We start from the raw sequence: 21,704 nt of genomic DNA, 5'->3' as shown, positions 1-21,704 counted from the left end.
ATGCGGGGGGATCTGGTACAGGCTAGTGGATTCGGGAACACCTGGTACAGGTGAGCGGATTCGGGGGGACCTGGTACAGGTGAGTGGATGCGGGGGGACCTGGTACAGGCGAGTGGATGCGAGGACACCTGGTACAGGTGAGTGGATGTGGGGGGACCTGGTACAGGTGAGTGGATTCAGGGACACCTGGTACAGGTGAGTGGATTCTGGGCGACCTGGTACAGGTGCCCCAGAACCCAATTCCCTGGTCCCAACTGGCTCATCTTCACCATGGACGTCCAGTCTCTACACACCTCCATCCACCATCAGGAAGGTCTTAGCCCCTCTATTTCTTGAACAAAGACCCAAACAGTTCCCCTCCACTAACACTCCACTAACAGTTCCCCTCCACTGACAGTTCCCCTCCACTGACAGTTCCCCTCCACTGACAGTTCCCCTCCACTAACAGTTCCCCTCCACTGACAGTTCCCCTCCACTAACAGTTCCCCTCCACTGACAGTTCCCCTCCACTGACACCCTCATCCACTTGGCAAAACTCAATAACTTCTCTTTTGATTCCTCCCACTTTCTGCAAATCAAAAGGGTGGCTACAGGCCTTCACATGGGCCCCAGCCACGCCTGTCTCTTTGTTGGCTGTGTGAAACATTCCTTGTTCCAAGCCTCTTCTGGCTCCACACGCCACCCCCCCCCCCCCCCCCCCCCCCCCCAACTCTTTCTCCACTATGTCAATGCCTGCATTGGTGCTGCCTCCTGCACTCATGCAGAACTTGTCAGTTTCATCACCTTTGCTGCCAACTTCCATCCTGCCCTCAGATTCACCCGGACCATCTCTGATACTTCTCCTTTTCTGGATCTCTCTGTCTCCATCCTAGGAGACAGACTTGCTGCTGACACCTTCTATAAACCCACCTCGTTCCATCTGTGCATCATCCCCTCCCCATACAGTTCCCACCAGCATGTTTCCACTCCTCTCAGTACTGCTATACACAGGCAATCTTTCCTGTTCTCTCTCAGTCCTGATGCAGGGTCAACATCCACTTATACCTTTTGCCTCCACAGATGCTGCTTGACTTGCTGAGTCCCCCCAGCGTTCTGTTGTTTGTTTTAGCTTACAGTCTCTTGTAAAAGATGTGAAACTCACCCTCATCCCTCACACTGAGGTCACCGGAGTCTCGATTCCGCGGCAGATTTCAGTGTCCGCGCATTGTATCACTGTTGGAATAATAGGGCTGAACACAAGTTTGGAAGTAGAAGCCAGCAGATCCATGTGGATTTGATTCCATTTGTATTGATTAAATTTACAATCAGTGCCCAAGAGTATTCAAACCCATTCTCTGGCTAATCTCTGTATTTAGAAGAAAATAACTGCAGATGCTGGAAATCTGAAACAAGAACAGAAAATGCTAGAAACACTCAGCAGGTCAGGCAGCGTCTGTGGAGAGAGAAATTGGGTTAATGTTTCAGGTTTCTTCAGAAGGGTATTTACTGTGGGTCAGTTAAACCAGCAGCTCAGGAGCTGAAGCATAAAATCAGGTTTTGGGAACAGGAAGTCAGCAAAACTATTAATTGGAAAATGTAGACTCATTTCATCCAAAGTAGCACACCGTGCCTGATTGGGCAAGGTACAGGGTGGATGACTGTCTGACACGATGTCTGCAAACAACATGGAAAACCAGTGCTGCTGATCTGAGTCAATTATTGCATCAAAGGTCTCCAAGTGCAGAAGGAGCATTTGGGATGGTGTTGGGAACCCTGGGTCCGTGCGTTGGGAACCCTGGGTCCGTGCGTTGGGAACCCATGAAGCCCCATGGAAATGACAGCAGGGGTGCACCACCCCACAAACTCCCACCTATCCTGAGAGGCACCACATGGTCGTCTGTGGAAGAGTCTGCAGGTCCCACATTGGGCTCGTCAGGACCTGTGGAAGCAAGCCACCCCTGATTCTGAGGGACTGCCAAAGAGGAGGTAGGTGTTTGACCTTCCATGGGGAGGAGGTGCATTGAGGCACAGAGGACATGTGGGTGCTTGGGTTGAGATTAGGAGTATGGGCAGAATGGTGGTTGGCTGGATAGAGGACGTGTGGTCTGAATTCTGTTTCCTTCCTGCTGTGCAGGTGGTTGTGGCGTGGGGGAGCTTGTCGATCCCTTCCTGGTGTCTCTGCGGCACTGGCAGCTGGGTGAGGACCAGGTGGCAGCGCACTGGAACTTCGACCTCCTGGATGGCCTTGGCGGCTGGCAGGCAGCAGGATGCCAGATCGCCCACACCAGGGGGAACGTCAGCACCCTGTGGTGCCGCCAGTTCAGTAATGTGGCTGTGCTGAAGGTGAGGATGTGCTGGGGCTGTGAGTGCAGCGGTGGGGGTAGGAGCCTGTTGGCCAAGCCTACTGATTGGCTGCTCGGAGAAATTCCTGTCTGGCCTCTGAGTAAATGCAGTGGGAATCTACGAGTCAGGATGCCCACTGCTAACACACGTCTCGTTCACCACTGTACTCGCTGCTGCCCATTCTAACCCTCACCCTCTGTAGCTTCACTCCCAGTAACACGGCAAGGATGACACAGCTGTGCAGTGGGTAGTGCTGCTGCCTCGTCTCCAGCGACCCGCGTTCATTTCGGCTGTCTGTGTGGAGTCTGCACGTTCCTTCTGTTGCTGTGTGGATTTCCTCAGGTGCTCCAGTTCCCTCACTACAGAAGTGCCGGTTGGTAGGTGGATTGCCCCCAGTGAGTGAGGGGTGGGAGAATGTGGGGAGAGTGGGTTAGGGGTAATAGGTGGGGGAGTGGGACTGATGGGATTGTTCTGAGAGCCGGCATGGAGTCGATGGGCTGCATGGCCTTCTTCAACGTTGTAAGAAAATATCACAAAGCTGTTGAGGCCGTGGGACAGTCGGAAACATCAGTGTTTTTACCAGGCAAGTGTACGAAGGAGATTGAGGTTGTTACAGAGCAGCCAAACTCTCAGTGAATGGTGGAACAGGTTGGAGTGGCCAAGTGGACTCCTCCTCTTCCCGTCTTCCCTTATCCATGCCCAAGGAATGTGTCTGGAAAAATGTAGGTGAAAGTTGTTTTTAAGTATATTATTTCTCACTCTTTCTTCTGCAGAGAATAAGTAACCAGTCCGTTCCAGTCCATGAAAGCGTACAGGTTCTTCACCCGATTATCTATGCCTGCACTGTTTTCCTCTTACTCTGCCTCTTCACCGCCATCATTGCATACATCCTGAGGCACAAGTAAGTCACTTATCACACCTCTGCCGAACATTGCTGCTCTCCTGGGAGTTAGAGCAGGCAGTGGTTACAGCCACACACAAAGGAACAGGCCATTTAACCTAACCACCCATGCTGTGTCTGGTCCACCCAAGACCCCAACCCACTTCCCTTTCCTCCACCCCATTCTGCCACAGACCCTTCCTCTGCCATGCTCTGCATTGGGTCCGGAACAAGTGACTTTTGCCCAGTTATTCCCAGAATCGTGTTCCCAGTGGAAAATGATGAACTTTCAGCACAAGAGCAGGAAGAGGGAGCAGGACATCTCCACTGGATCCTCGAGAAGCTTTGTGAAGGAGAAAAGCAGTGGTGGTTGTGCTCAGGTAGTCGGACCTGACTACAGCACACCCACCTCAGCGAGGTCCTTTAGGGCAGCCACCCTGTGCCTTCCCAACACAACGTGCTGATGTCCCGAGCTGTATTAAAGGGGAAGGGTCATTGCTGCTCAAGGATCTCACTGTTGTTATCCCCAAGCCCCTCACTGTTTATCAGAGCATGCATCGTTGGTGGGTGGGATCTAGGTCATCACAATCTGGCTTTGTTGTGACTGCCTCCCAACTGTCAATCACAGAGGGGGTGGGGGTGACACTAATCAAAGGGCAAGGGAAACAATGAGGAAGTCCTGGAGTCACTGCACAACCGTCACGGTGCATCATGAACAGTGTCCGCACGCAGTGTGTGTGTCCAGATGTAAACCCCACCGTCCTCATCACCACCCTGAATGCTCGCTCATTCCACCACCGGCAGTCTGCACCATCTACAAAGCTCACGGCAGTTACTTGCCCAGGCTACCAAACCTGTACCTCCAAAGCGGAGAAGGGCAGCAGTCACATGGGAAAACCACCACTGCAGGTTCCCCCTCCCTCCAACTTTCGGAAATATTTCACCGATCCTTCATCGTTGAGAGTCTCCCCACAGCACTGTGAGAGCACCCTCACCAGAAGGTTTACAGCATTGATGTGTTTCACTACCGCTCCTCGAAGGCAGATAGGGACAGCTGCAAATGCTGGCCTTGCCAGAGACCGGTACATCCTGAAGTTTGTTTTTAAATCAGTGCTGTGGTGGTTTACGATGCAGGTCGATGGATTTCTAGACACTAAAGGTATCAGTGGGTGTGGGGAGTGAATGGGAATATGGTCCTGAGATGGAGGATCAGCTGTGATCATATTGAATGGTGGAACAGACTTGAAGGGCTGAATGGCCTGCCCCGTTCCTACATTCCATGAGATTTAAAGGATTTCATAACAGTGGGATACAGTGTGTTGAGGTGCGTTGTTTAATATCTTCTCCTCTTCTGGTTATTTCAGCACAATCCGAATTTCCAGGAAGAGCTGGCACATGCTGCTTAACCTCTGGTTCCACATCTCCATCACCTGTGCTGTGTTCACTGGAGGCATCAACCGTAAAGAGTACGGTCTGGTCTGCCAAGTGGTGAGTGTGGAACTTGTGGCGTTTGTCTTTCCTGAGCTGAGATGTTTCTGTGGTGTGTGGTGCAAGGATTAGCTCGGAGTATTTCACGCTGTCTAAAGTGGCAAGCTCCAGTTGTCGTTAAGTAAACAGGGGTCACTTTGTTTGAAGCCTTATTGTCGTTTGATTCAGGACCTTTGCAGGTTGGGATGTGGGTGTCAGTACCAATCTGTAACAAAGTGTGGCATCTGCCGACAATTATATGTGTAGAGTGCAAGAACTGTGATTTCACTGTTGCAGGGGAAGTAGAGTAAACTTCTGATAATCCAGCATCTTGAAAGTTCAGAATCCAGCTCACTTATTCGTTCAGAATGGGTTTGGTGTGTGAGTGGGCTGTGATGGGCTGGGACTGGTCTGGGACTGGAGCTGGGGTCTGCAGTGCTAGTACATTTTCTGCTCCCTTTAAACTCACTCACTTGTCACACCACTGTATAAAAGAAGTGAAATGAAAGTGTGTTGGGGTAATTTTAGGAGTAACATCCAATAGTCTAGCACCACCAAAGTGACAAGAGTGCTGAATTATCAGTTTTACTATACTGAGGTAGTCTGCACTGTCGTAGGGATAGCAGTGAGGGAGAACCCTACAGAGGGAGGGCAGGACTGCGGTTGAGCAGCATTGGTGTAGGTGATGCCTTTCAGGTAAGACATCAAGTCAAGGTCTTATTTACTCAGTCAAGTGGGAGTACGAGGTTACATTTCCGTTTTTCTTCCCTACATCCTGACCAATTCTTTCTCTTAACCAATGTAACCAACACAAGTGATCTGGTCATGTTCTCATTGATGTCTGTGGGAGCTTGCTGTGCATTAGTTGGCATATCCTTCATTGGCTGTGAAGCACTGGGGAAATAGAACTCTGTTTTTACGTGTGGCTTCTCGTCTATTCCCAGGTTGGAATTGTCCTACATTATTCATCCCTTTCAACCTTGCTGTGGATCGGAGTTTCAGCAAGAGTCATTTACAAAGAAGCAACACAGAAGTTGCAACATCAACAGGAACTCGAGCTTCCCGCCCCCGCACAGCGCCCAATGCTCAGGTACAGACGAAGGGTTGAGAGTCCTTACAGTGTTTGCCCAAGGAGCCCAGTCCATCCCATTGCCCATCTTTTCCCCATAGCCCACAACTTTTTCCCCCGGGCATCTATCCAATTCCCTTCAAGCCACGAATTCCCAGATCATGACAACTTGGACAGGGTAGAACAGGGTGAAAGTGATTGGAATTTTGCAATTAGAGGTTTATAAAATCATGAGTGATGTTGATAAGGTGTTTTTCCCAGGGTAGGGGAGTCTAAATCTAGAGGGCATGTGTTTAAGGTGAGAGGGGAAAGATTTAAAGAGGATCTGAGGGACAGGTTTTTCCACGCAGAGGGTGGTGGGTACATGAAACGAGCTGCCAGAGGAAGTGTTAGAGGCAGGTACAATCACAATGGTTAAAAGACATTTGGACAGGTTCATTGTGGTAACGGCATTGTGGTTATACCTACACTTCCAAATACTGCAGTGGTTCAAAAAGGCAGCTCACTGCCACCTTCTCAAGGGCAATTAAGGACAGCTCAGCCTGCAAACGCCACATCCTTTGAATGAATAGAAAGAAAATCATGGAGAGGAAAGGTTTAGAGGGATGTGGGCCAAACGCAGGCAAATGGGACTGGCTCAGGAAGGCACCTTGGTCAGCATGGACGTGGGCTGAAGGGCCTGTTTCCGTGCTGTGTAACTCTGAGTTTGTTCCTTTCCAAATCACCTTTTGAATATTGTTGTCAACCACGATGTTCCATGGAACTGTGGGGATGGACAGCTCATAATGAAGCTTTGGCTCGCTGCTTTCATAGATCTTTCTGTAAGGTTGACAGTGATCTACTGGGTCTAATCCGGCAGTCCTGAAGATACTTTATCATTCAATACCATATTTTCACAATACTTTTAAAGCATTGATTAGATATTCCAACTTGGTCCAAGTTATTAGAACATTTTGGTTAACTTAAGTTTGAGAAACATCCTAGTGTATTGTGCTGTTGTCTATTCTTTCAATTCAAATCTAAACCTGATTGGACTGACAGGTTTTATCAAAGTTTTCATTATTGTTTCCCCAAACAAAACTTTATATGCAGTAAAACCCCAGAAATCACTTTTCTTTTGTTTTCTTATAATCAAAAACTGATCATTCACATTGACTCAAGGTGGATTTTTTCTTGTATTTAACAACTCTAAGTGGGTTAAATTCAGCCTCTGACAAATTCAGTGTCACGTGCTCTGCAGACGAGATTTTATTTTCCTTAAACTACTTCTATCTCTTTTTACACTTATAGTTGTTAACGTTATTGCCATCTGTTCTTTTCAAATAAAATCAGTTGTGCTTAAAAGCCCATGGGATTAATTTGTCACTGCAGGGAAATTTCCATTCATTTTAACTTTTAAAATCTCATTCATATTTTTCTCTTGAATCAAAAAGAACAAAATTCCTCAAATCCCAAATGTCAGTTTGAATTGTGCAATGGTTAGAATGACTAAAAGTTCTTACTTTCAATTATAATCTCAGGACTGGAATAAGATGCCCTCATATGATTTAGCGCATTTACACACGACCATTGCAGAGTTCAGGTCCTTAGAACATCTTCCGATTTTAATTTGGATTCATATTTTATTAACTGAAACACAATAATTAAAAAGAAAAGACACGTGTTCGTGTCCTTTCTTTATTTCAGATTTCCAGCATCTGCAGTTTTGTTTTGCTTTTCACTTCAAACAGCTTAAATTACTTCAAAATGTAAACATGACTCTGTCCTCTGTCCATTTGGATAACACCTGAACTTCAAGTGTTAATTCACATGGTGAGACTGCCGATGAGAGTGTTCTGAATACTGAAACAAACCGCTGAAACTTGTTAAGGGTGTATTTTCAAACATGGACTACCCAGGAAAGCACTCAGACACATTTTCACACTAACTGAATGTAGGTTCCTTTTACTCACACATTTTCATACTCCACTTCTTCCATCAATAACCTGCAGATAAAGTCAGTAATTGTCAGAATCTGACGCGTCAGATCCTGAGCTATGGAGTCTTTTGCAAAAACAGTTGAGGTGTCGGTACGGTTCCGTTGATGCTGGCCAGCACCTTGCAAATGTCAGGGCTCCCCATTCACAGTGTTTGTACAAGTGGTGTCAGTGTCCACTTTCCTGTTCTCGGTCAGAGCTCCATTTTAACTGAGGAACACAAGGCCAACAGGATCTATGTATGGTTGGATCTGTCCACCTTAGGCGAGGCCAGTTTTTAAAATCCTCCAGTATTGTACAAGAGTGAGAGAACTGGTGTCCACTGTCATCATTCCTAGTCTGAACCACAATGGGAGAGAGGGCCATATTGACGTGGCGGTTATAGCTGAGAGGGTGTGCCCTTGTCTTGGCTTTCTGGTGGCATTATGTGGTTGCTGGCTACAGCATTGGCCCAGATGACCAGCAGATCCACCTTCACCCAGGGATGGGTGATGGAAGAGTGAAGAACAGAACCGAGTAGGTTCTGCTCGGATATAAAATCAAAACCCCAGTAGAACGAAGCCCAATGTAAATCTGACCCGAGTTTAAGGACATTCTTTTTTCCACTCCTGACCTGGTCCGACCACAGTTAATGAACGATCTTGTGCCATTGATCTGCTTGAGGATGCAACACCAAATACTGATCAAGAGTTCCCTCTCTCTGCCTCTCCTGTCCCCTTTGTCTCTCCCCATTGTAACCTTTCTCGGCATCATCGATAGCACTTCAGATTCTGTCAACGAATTAACCATTCCTCATCCAATTCGCCTAAAATACTGAACTCTGGACATCCCACCGGGATTAAAATAAAGACCATCTGCTGCCCTCCCCCTTCCACAGGACTTCACCGAGCCACTCCTCACACCCGTGTCCTTCCTTCATCCGCCCCCAGCCGACACTTCTCACCTTTGCTGGGTTAAGCTGGTATTACACATTCAAGCTGTCTGAGGTTCACCCCAGATCCTGAATGTCTTCTCTTTCTCTGTGCAGGTTCTATCTCATCGCTGGAGGCATTCCTCTGATTATATGTGGGATTACTGCAGCAGTCAGTCTGCACAATTACAGCAACATCAGTCCATAGTGAGTATCCTGGCCTCTGTCAATTTGATCTACCAGAACAACATTGAACTTCAAGGGTTAATTCATGTGACAAAACTACACAGAGTCATAGAGCATGGAAACAGGTCATTCGGCCCATCACATCCACGCTGACCAGTGGGCACCCTTCCACATTAATCCCATCTCCCAGCACTTGGCCCGTAGCCTTCTATACCTGGGTGATTCAAGTGCTCATCTGGACACCTCTTAAACACTGTCAGTGACTCTGCTTCCAGCACTCTCTCCAGCAGTGCATTCCAGGTACTCACCACTCTTTGGGTGTAAAAGGCCTCCCTTCAGATCCCCTCTAAATCTCTCATGCATCCTAAATCTACATCCTCCAGGTTTATTCACCTCTGATAAGGGGAAAAGATTCCTGCAGATTACCCTATCTACAACCCTTATAATCTTATATACCTCAGTCAGTCCCTCCCCCACCCAGGGAAAAACACACCTAGTCTGTCCACCCTCTCCTCATCACTGAAACACTCCATCCCAGGCAATATCCTGGTGAATCTCCTCTGCACCCTCTCCAGTGCTACCCCATCCTTCCTATTGTGTGGTGACCAATGTACTTAAGCTAACGTTTGACCAATGTGTTATAAAGTTGGAGCAAAACCTCCCTGCTCTTGTATTTAACACCCTGACTACGGAAGGCCAGCATCCCAGATGCCTTCTTTACAGGTTCCCTGCCTGCACTGCACTGCACCCTGTCTCCTGTTGCCAAGCTAATTTTGATCCAATTTGCCAACTTGCTCTGGATCTCACGAGCCCTAACCTTTTGGACCAGTCTCCCATGTGGGACCTCGTTGAAAGCTTTACTGATGTCCATATAAATCACATTTACTGCACTGCCCTCGACAATACACTTTGTTACCTCCTCAAAAAATTCAATCAGATTGGTTAGAGAGAAGTGCCCTTGATAGGGCCATGCTGGCTTTAGCTGCCTTTCCAAGTTATCATTAATCCTGCCCCTCAGAATTTTTCCCATTAACTTCCCTCCTCCTGATGTTAGGCTCACGGTCTGTAGTTACCAGGCTTTTCCCTGCTGCCCTTCTCAAAAAGGGATGCACATTTGCCGTCCTCCAGTAATCTGGTACCTCACTGGTGGCCAGCAAAGATTTAAAAACTCAGCCAGAGCCCCAGCATTCTCTTTCCCTTAGCAGCATGGGTTAAATCTCATCTGGCCCTGGTTTTTATCCACTTTTAACCCTGCCAAGGCATCGAATACCTCCTCTTTATGGAGACTTACACTGGAATTTCCCATTTCCTGAGTTCTCCAACTACAAAGTCAGTTTCTTTGGTGAATATTTATTTAGGACGTCACCTTCTGGCTCCACCCCCAGATCGCCCTGTCATCCCTACTCTATCCCTGGTTACTTTTTCATCCTTAATATACTTATAATAAAACACCTTTGGATTTACCATAGTCCTGCCTGCCAATATTTTATGACCCCTCTTTGCCTTCCGAATTTCCTTAAGTGCCTCTCTGCACTTTTTATTCTTGACAGACCTCTGCCATCTTTGGTTCTCTATACCTTCAATAAGCTTCCTTTTTTCTGTACTTGCTCCCTTGGCATTCACCCTTACAGGAACACGTTGGCCCCAAGCTCTCACTGCTTCTCCTTTGAATGCTTCCTACTGTGTTGACGTAGACCTGTAGGCAGATGCTCCCAGTCTACCAGGGTGCTGTTCACTGGAATTTATATTTTTTAAGGGGTAATTTGATAAAATTTTCAAAATATTAAGAGGCACTGACAGGACTAGTGGCAGGAAACTTACTGTTGTTTGGGCAGTTGGAACAGGAAACAGTCAGAATACCAGGGCCAGGCCTTTCACTGGTGAAATCTCTGCACACAGAGGGTAGAAGGTTTCAGAGTCTCTTCCACAAAATGGAATTGCTGTCAGGTCAATTGTTAACTTTAAATCTAAGGTTGTTAAGGGGAATGGACATAAGGCAGGAATATGGAGTTAGGTCACAGCTCAGCCAAGGTAGTGAACAGGCTGGAGGGGTTCTTCCTACTCCTCACGTGTGTGGGTGAGTGGTAGAATCGGGGGGGGGGGGGGTTGTTGAGGGGAATTAGTGTAGGTGAGTGCTTGATGATCAGTCCAGACTCGGTGGGCTAAAGGGTCTGCTTCCTTCTTGTATTGCACTATGACTCCAATAGTTAGGGTACAAGATGGTGTGATTATCTTCATTCTGATCGGGATGTTCATGATCCAGTCGGTGGGATGATTGGAACTGGAGAGGTTAATTCAGTGACAACTGTCTGAAGTGCTCTCCACAAGGCGGAGAAAGGTTGCTAGGGGGTGAGACAAAGGGAGCACGGAGAGACAGAGAGAAAATGGCAGATGGCAATAGTGGGAGAATGGGATCAGGGTGGGATTGGTGTGACTGGACATTTGATGGGTGCACTCGGGAAGGCTGAAGGCCCTGTTTCCACGTTCAGTGACTGATGGCTTTGTGAACTCCATAATTGCAAATACTTCCTTCCCTCGTTCTTCATGGATCAGGCCACTTATAACACAAATCATTGAGGAAAAGGAACCTAGATTAATTCATTTCCGATCTGGGTGATCTTTGCCATTTCCAAACATGACCAGCCCCCTGCCCCCCGCCTAACATCCTCCCCAAACTACAGTTTGTTTAAAACTCTGCCACCAGTGTCTAACTCGAACTGTCTATTCCTCCAGCAGTGACCTGCACTAGCTCCCAGTTAAGCAGTATCTGATTTTAAAATATTCTTCCCTATATTCATATCATCCCTCCCTATTTCTGCGATCTCCTCCAGCCCTACACATTCTGAAATCTCTGTCCCTCTTCACTTCTGGCCTCTTGCACATCCGATTCTCATCACTGCCCTCATAGGGTCAAGGCTCCGAGCATGAATTCCTTCCCCACACCATCGTCCTCTCCCTCCTCTTAAAACCACCTTGGCCAGACTTTTGGACCCCTTGTCCTAGTACCTCGTTACGTGGCATACCCTAACTCTTTGCCTGATCACCCACCTGTGATGAGCATTTGTAGACCCTAAGTTGTTATATGTGGGAGTTTTTTTAAAGACCAGCTGATCAGTTCAGGATCGACATTTTCCAGTAAGGAGGAAGGAGAGGGACGGCAGGGTGAAGGAACATTGGATGATGAGAGAGGTTGTGAATTTAGTCAAAAAGGAAAAGGAAGCAAATGTAAGGTTTAGGAAGCTAAAATCAGACAGGGCTCTTGAGGAATGTAAAGAAAGCAGGAAAGAGCTCAAGCAGGGGATTTGGAGGGCCAGAAGGGGCCATGAAATGTCCTTGGCAAGTAGGATTAAAGAGAATCACTACGCATTTTATACTTACATTAAAAACAAGAGGATAACTCGGGAGAGGGTAGGAACACACAAGGAGGGAATTTATGCTTGGAGTCAGAGGATGTGGGTGAGGTACTAAATGAGTACTCTGTGTCAGTATTCATCAAGGAAAAGGACATGGAGGTTAGTAAGAGCATTGTGGGGCATGCTAATGTGCTAGGACATTTTGAGATCAAGAAGGAAGTGGTGCTGAGTCTCTTGAAGAATAATGTGTATAAGTAACCAGGGCATGATGGGATATATCCCAGGTTACTGGAGGAGGCAAGAGAGGGGCTTGACGAAGATCGTTGCATCTTCCCCAGCTACAGGTGAGGTCCTGGAGGACTGGAAAGTAGCCAAAGTTGTTCTTTCTTTATGAAGGGAAATAGGGATACTCCAGGAAATTATAGGCCGGTGAGCGTCACATCAGTAGCAGGGAAGCAATTGGAGAGGATCCTTAGGGATAGGATTTACACATATTTGAAAAGGCATGGCCTGATTAGGGAGAGTTAGCATGGCTTTGTGCAGGCTAGGTCATGTCTTACAAACATAATTGAGTTTTTTTGAGGAGGTGATGGTGATTGGTAAATGAGTAGATCTGAAGAGAGGAGCTTGCAATGCGTTGCCACACTCCAGTGCCATGTTGGGCTGTAGATGTTGTCTACATGGACATTTGACAAGGTCCCTCATGGTAGGTTGATTCAGAAGATGAAGATCCATGTCATCCACAGTGACTTGGTAGTTTGGATTTAGAATTGGCTTACCCATAGAAGACAGAGGATAATGGTGGAAGGGTATTATTCTGGCTGGAGGTCCACAGGGATCAGTGCTGGGACCTCCTTCTTTGTGATATACATCAATGACTTGGATGAAAATTTAGATGGGTGGGATAGTAAGTTCATAGATGACACAAGGTTGGTGGAGTTGTGGACAGTGAAAAATGTTGTCAAAAGGTACAGTAGAATATAGATCGGGGGGGGTCAAACGTAAAGGGAAAGTACACAGTTAATGGCAGGGCCCTTAACAGCATTAATGTACAGAGGGATCTTGGGGTCCAAGTCCATAGCTCCCTGAAAGTGGCCAGACAAGTAGATAGGGTGGTAAAGAAGGTGTATGATGTGCTTGCCTTCATTGGTCGGGACACTGAGTATAAGAGCAAGGAAGTCACGTTGCAGGTATATATAACTTTTATAACAGACTGGAGTATTGCCTGCAGTTCTGGTTGCCCCATTATAGGAAAGATGTGGAAGTTTTGGAGAGGGTACAGAAGAGGTTCACCAGGATGTTGCCTGGATTAGAGGGTATGAGCTGTGAGGGGAGGTTGGGCAAACTTGGTTGTTTTCTCTGGAGCATTGGGAGACTGATAGAAGTTTACAAAATTGAGAGGCATAGATAGGGTAGACAGTCATAATCTTTTTCCCAGGGTAGAAATGTCCAACACTAGAGGACGTGCATTTAAAGTGAGAGGGGGAAAGTTTAAGAGAGATGTGTGGAGCAAGTTCTTTTTACACAGAGTGGTAGGTGCCTGGAAGGGGCTGCTAGGGTTAATGGTAAAAGCAAATATGCTAGTGGCTTTTAGGTAGCATATTTGCTTTTCCCGTTAACCGTAGCAGCCCCTTCCAAGCTTAATGAGGGATATGAATCATGTGCAGGCAGGAGAGTTAATTTACATTGGCATTGTGTTCAGTACAGACATGGTGGGCCGAAGGGCCTGTTCCTGTGTTGTACTGTGTTCTATGAATCCATGTTTCTGATGAGGTTGGTATGTTGAAATCAAGAGGAAAAAGACATTAAATTTTACAAGATGTTTATACGGCTGGAATGGCCTCAACTAGAGTATCACCTTCATTATGGGGCCTCACACTTCAGGAAGGATGTTGGGGCCTTGGAAAGGATGCAGAGGAGATGGACCAGGGATGAGTTACAGAGTAGGTGGGGTTGGTTGTCTCCAGGCAAGGTGGAGGGGAGATTTACCAGGGGCCTCCAGTGTTGTGAGGTACGAGGAGAACCTGTTTGCACTGGCAGGAGGATGAGTAACCGGAGGAAGGGGAGTAGCGGTGAGCTGCTGCCAGAAGGGGTGGTGGTCGCAGATTGAACAGGAGCTTTCAATGCAGAATTGGATAGGAATGTGGAACTGGGAAATCTGCGGGTCACAGAATTGAGGAATTCTATGGGACATTGGCATGACGGGCTGTTTTGTGATTCTATGACTGCAGCCAAGTGTGAAGTTGTTGCTGGTGGGGAGGTGTGGGTGGGGGAGGCGAGGGGAGGTGTGGGGGGGGGGGGGGGTGAGGTGAGGCGAGGGGAGATGTGAGGAGAGGGGAGATGGGCGGGGGGGGGTGAGGCGAAGTGTAAGGGAGATGGGAGGCTAGGGGAGGGGTAGGAGAGATGTAGGGCGAGGTGTAGGGGAGGGGTGAGGCGGTGAGGTGTAGGGGAGATGGGAGGTGGGGGGGTGAGGTGAGGGGTGAGGAGATGGGAGGGGTGGGGAGGGGAGGTGTAGGGGAGATGGGAGGTGGGGGGGTGAGGCGAGGTATGAGGAGAAGTGTGAGGAGATGGAAGGGGAGGGGAGGTGGTGAGGCGAGGGGAGGGGTGAGGTCAGGGGATGGGAGGGGCGGGGAGGTGTAGGGGAGATGGGAGGTGGGGGGGTGAGGAGAGGTGAGGGGTGAGGAGATGGGAGAGGCGAGGGGTGAGGAGATGGGAGAGGCGGGGAGGGGAGGTGTAGGGGAGATGGGAGGTTGGGGGGGGTGAGGGGATGGGAGGGGGGAGGTTGGGGGGGTGAGGGGAGGGGAGGGGGAGGTTGGGGGGGTGAGGGGAGGGGAGGTGGAGGTGGGAGGTTGGGGGGGTGAGGGGGGGTGAGGGGGGTGGGGGGGTGAGGGGGGGTGAGGGGAGGTTGGAGGTTGGGGGGGGGTGAGGGGATGGGAGGGGGGAGGTTGGGGGGGTGAGGGGAGGGGATGGGAGGGGGAGGTTGGGGGGGTGAGGGGAGGGGAGGGAGGTGGGAGGTTGGGGGGGTGAGGGGAGGTGGAGGTGGGAGGTTGGGGGGGGTGAGGGGAGGTGGGGGGGGTGAGGGGAGGGTGGGGGGGTGAGGGGAGGGGAGGTGGGAGGTTGGGGGGGGTGAGGGGAGGGGGAGGTGGGAGGTTGGGGGGGTGAGGGGAGGGGAGGTGGAGGTTGGGGGGGTGAGGGGAGGGGAGGTGGAGGTGGGAGGTTGGGGGGTGAGGGGAGGTGGGGGGGTGTGAGGGGAGGGGAGGTGGGGCGGTGTGAGGGGAGGGGAGGTGGGAGGTTGGGGGGGGGGTGGTGAGGGGAGGTGGGGGGGGTGAGGGGAGGTTGGGTGGGGTGAGGGGAGGTTGGGGGGGGGTGAGGGGAGGTTGGGGGGGGGTGAGGGGAGGTTGGGGGGGGTGAGGGGAGGGGAGGTGTGAGGTTGGGGGGGGTTGAGGGGGAGGTTGGGGGGGGTGAGGGGAGGGGAGGTTGGGGGGGGGGTGAGGGGAGGGGAGGGGAGGTGGAGGTGGGAGGTTTTGGGGGGGTGAGGGGAGGTGGGGGGGGTTGAGGGGAGGTGGGGGGGTGTGAGGGGTGAGGGGAGGTTGGGGGGGGAGGGGAGGGGAGGTTGGGGGGGGTGAGGGGAGGGGAGGTTGGGGGGGGGGTGAGGGAGGGGAGGGGGAGCTGAGGATAAGTGCGGTGTGGAACACGCCTCTGACCTGTCCCCCCCTCTCCCCCCGCAGCTGCTGGTTGGCCTGGAAGCCGAGCCTGGGCGCCTTCTATGTGCCGGCGGGGTTCACGGTGCTCGTCAGCTGGATCTACTTCCTGGGCGCCGGCCTGCAGCTGGGCTGCCGGCGGCGGAGCGGCGGGTGGCCGGAGCAGCCGGCGCTGGGCAGCGGCCACCAGTCGGACTCGGGGTCGGCCTCGCTCGGCTCCGGGAGCCCGTCGCTGCCCGCGGAGGACGTGCACTCGCTGGAGGCGCAGCTCCGGGCGCTGGTGGCCACGCAGCTGCTGTCCGTGGGCCTGTGGGCCTTCGGGGCGCTGGCGGTGTCGGGCCCGGGCCCGGCCCTGCTCTCCGGCTGCCTGTACGGGGCGGCGGCCGCGGCCCTCGGCCTGCTCGTCCTGCTCCACCACTGCCTGCGGCGCCGCGACCTCTGCGGGCCTCGGCTGCCGTGCGGACGGGGGCCGGGGGAGCGGGCCGGCGGCCTCCCCGCTGCCGCTCCGACCGGCCCCGAGGCCCCGCCGCCCGCCGCCGCCCACTGCAAGCTGACCAACATCCAGGCGGCGCTGAGCCGGAGCCCGGCGGCCGGCGGCGACAGCGAGCCCGAGGCGCCGCCGGGCCGCAGCGGCCGCGGCCACCGCGCCAGGACTAAGCCGCTGCAGGACGGCAGGCAGCGGGGGCCGAGGGCCGCCGCCTCGGACGCGGCCTCCAGCGAGAATGGCAGCGCGCACCGGCCCAGCAACGGCAGGCCGGGCGGGAGCCGGTCGGAGGGCAGCGACAGCAGCGGCCCGGCGGCGGGGCCCGGCCTCGGCCTCGGCCTCACCTCCGGCCCCGGGCTGCGGCCCGGCCTCGGCTCCGGCCCCCTGGACAGGGAGGTCAAGCGGAGGTCATACCCGCTGAACGCGGCCAATCAGAACGGCGCGCTGCGGGGCAGCGGCTGTGACGTCAGGCCGATCGGCGCCGAGGGCGGCGGCCTGTGGAAGAGCGAGACCGCGGTGTAGCCTGAGGCCGCGGCCGCCGCCCCCCTCGCCCGCCCGCCCGCCCGCCCGCCCGCCCGCCCGGGGCCGCGGTCAGGCGGCCCACCCTGCCGTCCAACCGTCTCCAGTCGGGCCGGTTGTCCGACTCCGCAGACACCGGGTGAGGGGCCTGCTGACGCCCGGCGAGGTTTGTGCCTGAGCTCCACCTTTCCGGCCCCTGCCCCCCCCCCCCCCCCCCCCCCCGCCCCCCCCCCCCCCTGCCCGGGATAAAGCGGCCGTGGTGAATGGGTGTTGGCGAAGCCGGGCTGAGCCACGGGTCGTGTCTCCGGCTGCCTCCCTCGGGCCGGTGGTGGTGGGGGGCTGCCTTCCCTCCGGCTGCAGCGGGGGGGGTTGCCTCCCCTCCCTCGGTGGAGGGTGGCAGCTTTGGGGATCTGAGCAGAAGGCGGGGGTTTATGGTGGGAGGGAGGAGTTTTAAAGGGGATTTGAAGGGAAAGTTTCTTTTACACGGATATCTGTTGATATCTGAAACGTGCTGCCAGAGGGGGCGGTGGAATCAGGTACAATCACACTTAGACAGGCACTTAACTGAGCAACGTGTAGAGGGATATGGACCCAATGCAGGCAATCGCAGACAGGCCTGGATGGGATAGGTTGAAGGGCCTGTTTCTGTGTTGTACACCAATGACTACCTGAAGGAGACTAGACTGTAAGGTGAAATCTATTGCTGTGGGAGTGCTCACTGCCTTGCAAACCTTGCCGCTTTTCTTCCCTGTCCAGCGAATTTCTTGCTTGAAACATTACTAGTTATCTCATCAACCCATTTACATTAAGTATCCATTCACAACTGGAATGCCCTGTACTGCTCAACAGGACTCACTTCCCAACATTCCCAATTATTCGTAATGCCCTTATTTAACCTAGCAGTTTCTGAGATTTGGACATGATTTCAGCTAAGGACCAATTTGGATTGTTTTGGTGGAAATCTAAAGGTAGGGTATTTCTCAGGAGCAAACAGCTGAAGGTTTTTGAAAGGTTCCAATTTGCTGCCCTGGGTAACGGGACTCCAGGTGAGCATGGATGAATACAATTCCAGGTAAAGAGAGAAGTCTAGAAGCAGAGATATAGCAATAGGATGGGAAGGAAAAAGCTCGTGTGGAGCCCCACCCTGGCACAGACTCGGTGGCCTTATTCTGTGCTGTTAAGTTTGATGTAAATGACAGTCACTGTAATTGTTCCTGGTGCCTGATAATTGCTCCCAGTAATAATGCCTTGAAACAGCCGAGCTAGAGCGCATAATAGCAGTGGGGCAATCCATGACCACTTGAAGCACTTTAGACCACTTTACAATCTCTTGTTCCTTCAGCAAGTCTCTGGTCTTGCACCCATCCAGGTCTGTGTAATGTTGGCATACCTCAGCCCCAGACTTCTGCCCGTCCTGCTCATGGTAGGGTCAGTTCGCAGCTGGGATTTGATGGCATTCCAGCTGTGTCTCCCACCAAAGTACCCTGGACAGAGGGGGAGCATAGCACCTTCAGGCGCTTGCACTTAATATATTGACACCGTAGTTGCTGTGATATGGCTGCACTTCATTCCCAAAGTTCGGTTCCATTGAGTTAACATGAAAGTGCTGCTTCATCATGTACAGCACAAATATCTGGGGAATTATTTCTGCTGTTGTGTCTTTGAGCCTTCTACTCCAGTGCAGGTGACCAGTGCTGAATGTAGCGAGTTCCCCTGCTGTTCGCTTTTCCTAGTTTCGGAAGTGAAGAAGGGCCAAGATATGGAGGCGGTGCTCTGAATATCAGCAGATACCCTGTGTGTTCACCACAAATGAACTCCAATGAAATACAAATACACCTCACTATCAAACATCAGCATTTACTGACACAATTTCAAATTCTGTTGTGTGGAGGCATTGGAGAGAAGCAGCAGAATGGGCAAGTTTGCACTATCACAACAGCTGACGAACTGTTTCCTGACCCTGCCCCCATTGAGGAGGGGAATAGTAATGAAGACCTTGCCATCATCCTCTTCCCGTTGCCCATCAGTTTCCCAGCTCTTGCATGGCATACAGCCTTGTTTATTTTTACCTTACCAACAATATGTTAGTTTCCAAACCAATAGTGTCATTGGCCAACGGTCCAGCCTAGCGACCTATTGACCAACAGCCAATTGTTGTCCACCATCCAGTCATTGACCTTGAGACCTGTTAACAGCATTCCTCTGTGGACCAGCGGCCAGTCATTATCGTTTCCAAATCTGCACTCTAAGTCAGTAATGCAACCTTCCTAGCCAGATATATCTCATGAATAGATAATAAGACATATTTCCGGAATAGATAATGAGACTGAATTCAGTTCTGATGCTTTCTTTTGTTCTGTGAGTTATTTTTATTTCCAGGATTATCCATTATCCTAATAAGAGGGGAGCCCCTCTGTGTGTGTATGTGTGTGAGTGTGTGCGTGTGTGTTTGTTTGAAGCTCTGTTAGCAATGTACTAAGTGCTTCTACCTAGTAGAGGTCAGGAGGGAGCTGCTGATGCACTTCACCAATGAATGAGTTGCCTGCTGCACTAATCCAGAGCTTTCATAATCGCTATTAATTAGTGTGTATCCTTTGAAAGCTTTGCACATACAGCATGTCCTCTTTATCTGTGTCCAATTTGCCTTAAAAAGAAAGATTATTATTCTTATACAAGTGCCAAAGAGATATATAAATCTTACTGAAACATAGATTAAAAATAGAATGTGTGTATTGATTTAAAATGATTATAAGGCAATTTTCATGTTCAATGCATTGTACAAAATTGTCCATAATGTTTAACGCTGTGTTGAAAGCCACCAATACTCTTGGTGCTTCTTGGTTTCATTTTGGGTTAACTGGAACCAAAGATTGTGGCATCAAACCAGCAAGTTTAAAGGGGTTGGCATTGTTGGGTTTCTGATCCCCACCCTTCAATTCCCATTCCCTATCAGCTCAATTTACATTAAGCAGCAACTGAGGCCAGGAGGGGCAGCTGAGTGAGTGTGTGTTGGTGCCCATCAGGAAGGAACAACTCACAATTAGTTTAAGGATACTTAGGGTGTGAAAGTGGGGGTTAGGGAGAAGAAATGATTGAAGTATCACAGGAAAAGAATTTTTTTAACACCATTTTTAAAAATATATTTGCTTAATATTTATGAAGTATATTGGAGGTGGATAAGGAGGAGGTTTGATTGAGAGTTAAGATTTGGTCGGTTGGGTAATGGAAAACCTGCCTGCTCTCCCAATGGAACCAGATTGTTCCAGAGGAGTGAGGCTGATTGGAGAGTTCTTTAAGAGCTAGCCCAGGCAGGACAGGCTGATTAGACTTTTGTATTCTGCAAGGCGCAGTGCCGTGATCTGGGATACCAGATTTAAGTTTCTGAACTGCTGAAGGGATGGGGCTCCTGGCGCACTCCTCAGTCTCCCAACTGTGCGTACTGCTGCTGCCTAACGTGCATGAAGAAAGAATCTATATCGATTGGGGAAAATTAGTGGCGTATGATTTTAAAAGTAGGAAGGTGGGTTGTATGCTGAAAGGAGGGTTGACTGCCTACATAGCCCCTATTAACAAACGTGGCTGTATCTAAATCTGCCCTTCCCCAGCCGGTTGGAGATAGGATTGCAACTGTATAATTCAAACGGGAATTAAAGCCATTCTTTTGCTTAGTGGTATGATGATAACATCCTGGGATTTAAATGCCCAGCTCTGCTCTAATATGCTTTATTTAAATCCATTGTGTTTTTTACCGAGCACTATCAGTATTGTCCTTTTCTGATATATTTTATCCAAAGAGAAATTTGAGGAGTAAAATGTTTCAATACTAAACAACGGATCGAGCATTGTTGGTGCGGATATATTATGCAATAATCGATGTTATAAGCCATGTATTTGTGATTCTATTTATGTTGTGTATTTGCACGTATCATTTCACATCAGTCAGAGTTTTCACTGCTCCAGTCACAATGCTGATAGATGTCAATCATTCTTGTCTAAAGAGCTGCACTGTGCCTTCACATCCCTCACGGGTAGAAAATGCAATGATTCACTATCCTGTGGGTGTAAACAGACCTTCCTGTCTTTGTCCTGAATGACTGACCCCTTATTTTGACTCCATCCTAGAATCCCCAAGCAGGGAAACATCCTCCCTGCCTCTATCTATAAGAATTTTGTAGGTTTCAATATGATCATCTGTCATCTTAACTCAAGGCCCGGTCTTTTGTTTTACCTTTCCTCATTGGACAATCTCTTCAGCTCAGGAGTCAATCCCGTGAGCCTTCACTGCACTCCAGGTTCAGTTGTTGATTTCTTCTGGACCCATCCCCGGACCAGCAGAGAAATTGATTCTCTCAACCTATAAGATCCTTTAATCTATCTGAATGTTAGATGGAAAACAGGCCAACCGTAAGCCTTCGTTAAACCATACCAAGGCATTTAGAGGGCATACCTTTGGTGTATTTGGAAAGGCTTTTGTTCTAAACAAAACTTATCACCTGAAACACTGACCTGCCTTTCCCCTTTTGTGGGCTACAGGTGACGCGGCATCCAGCACTTATGGCTCAATTTGTTTCCTGCAAAACAAAGCAGAGACCCCACTCTGTTTTGCATTGGTGAGAGGTGTGCTGGTGGGGGGCGGGGGGGGGGAATGAAGAGGATGGGGGAGGTTTAAGTGGAGCAGAAACACTGGTACTGGGCTTGGACCGAATGGCCTGTTTTTGTGCTGTAAACTCAATATAATTCTTGCAATATATTACACTGCAGTATTCCCAACATTAGTACTTGTGTGACTCAGTGGAATTATTGAAGATCTGTTTTAATACTCGTATTATTACTAGTA

General features: G+C 50.1%; 1 protein-coding gene across 3 annotated transcripts in view; it reads left to right on the top strand.

Annotated features, from left to right (window-relative positions):
- The window catches only part of LOC127584270 (adhesion G protein-coupled receptor A2-like), a 112,818-nt gene extending 91,341 nt beyond the window's left edge, over positions 1-21,477 (top strand). For 2 of the 3 annotated variants that reach the window (XM_052040919.1, XM_052040921.1), the window contains 7 exons: positions 2,114-2,322; positions 3,096-3,223; positions 4,567-4,690; positions 5,614-5,759; positions 8,742-8,831; positions 15,892-17,033; positions 18,547-21,477. In XM_052040919.1, the coding sequence (XP_051896879.1) occupies positions 2,114-2,322; positions 3,096-3,223; positions 4,567-4,690; positions 5,614-5,759; positions 8,742-8,831; positions 15,892-16,870 (1,676 nt within the window). In that variant the 3' untranslated portion in view covers positions 16,871-17,033; positions 18,547-21,477. The remainder of the gene's footprint in view (positions 1-2,113; positions 2,323-3,095; positions 3,224-4,566; positions 4,691-5,613; positions 5,760-8,741; positions 8,832-15,891; positions 17,034-18,546) is intronic. The other variant, XM_052040920.1, reaches the window with a different exon arrangement.
- Positions 21,478-21,704: the final 227 nt, after the last annotated feature.

This window comes from Pristis pectinata, chromosome 29, assembly GCF_009764475.1.
Source record: "Pristis pectinata isolate sPriPec2 chromosome 29, sPriPec2.1.pri, whole genome shotgun sequence".
In the NCBI taxonomy this organism is placed as follows: domain Eukaryota; kingdom Metazoa; phylum Chordata; class Chondrichthyes; order Rhinopristiformes; family Pristidae; genus Pristis; species Pristis pectinata.
Note: the sequence above shows the minus strand (reverse complement) of the source record. Positions and strands in the feature narration are given on the sequence as shown.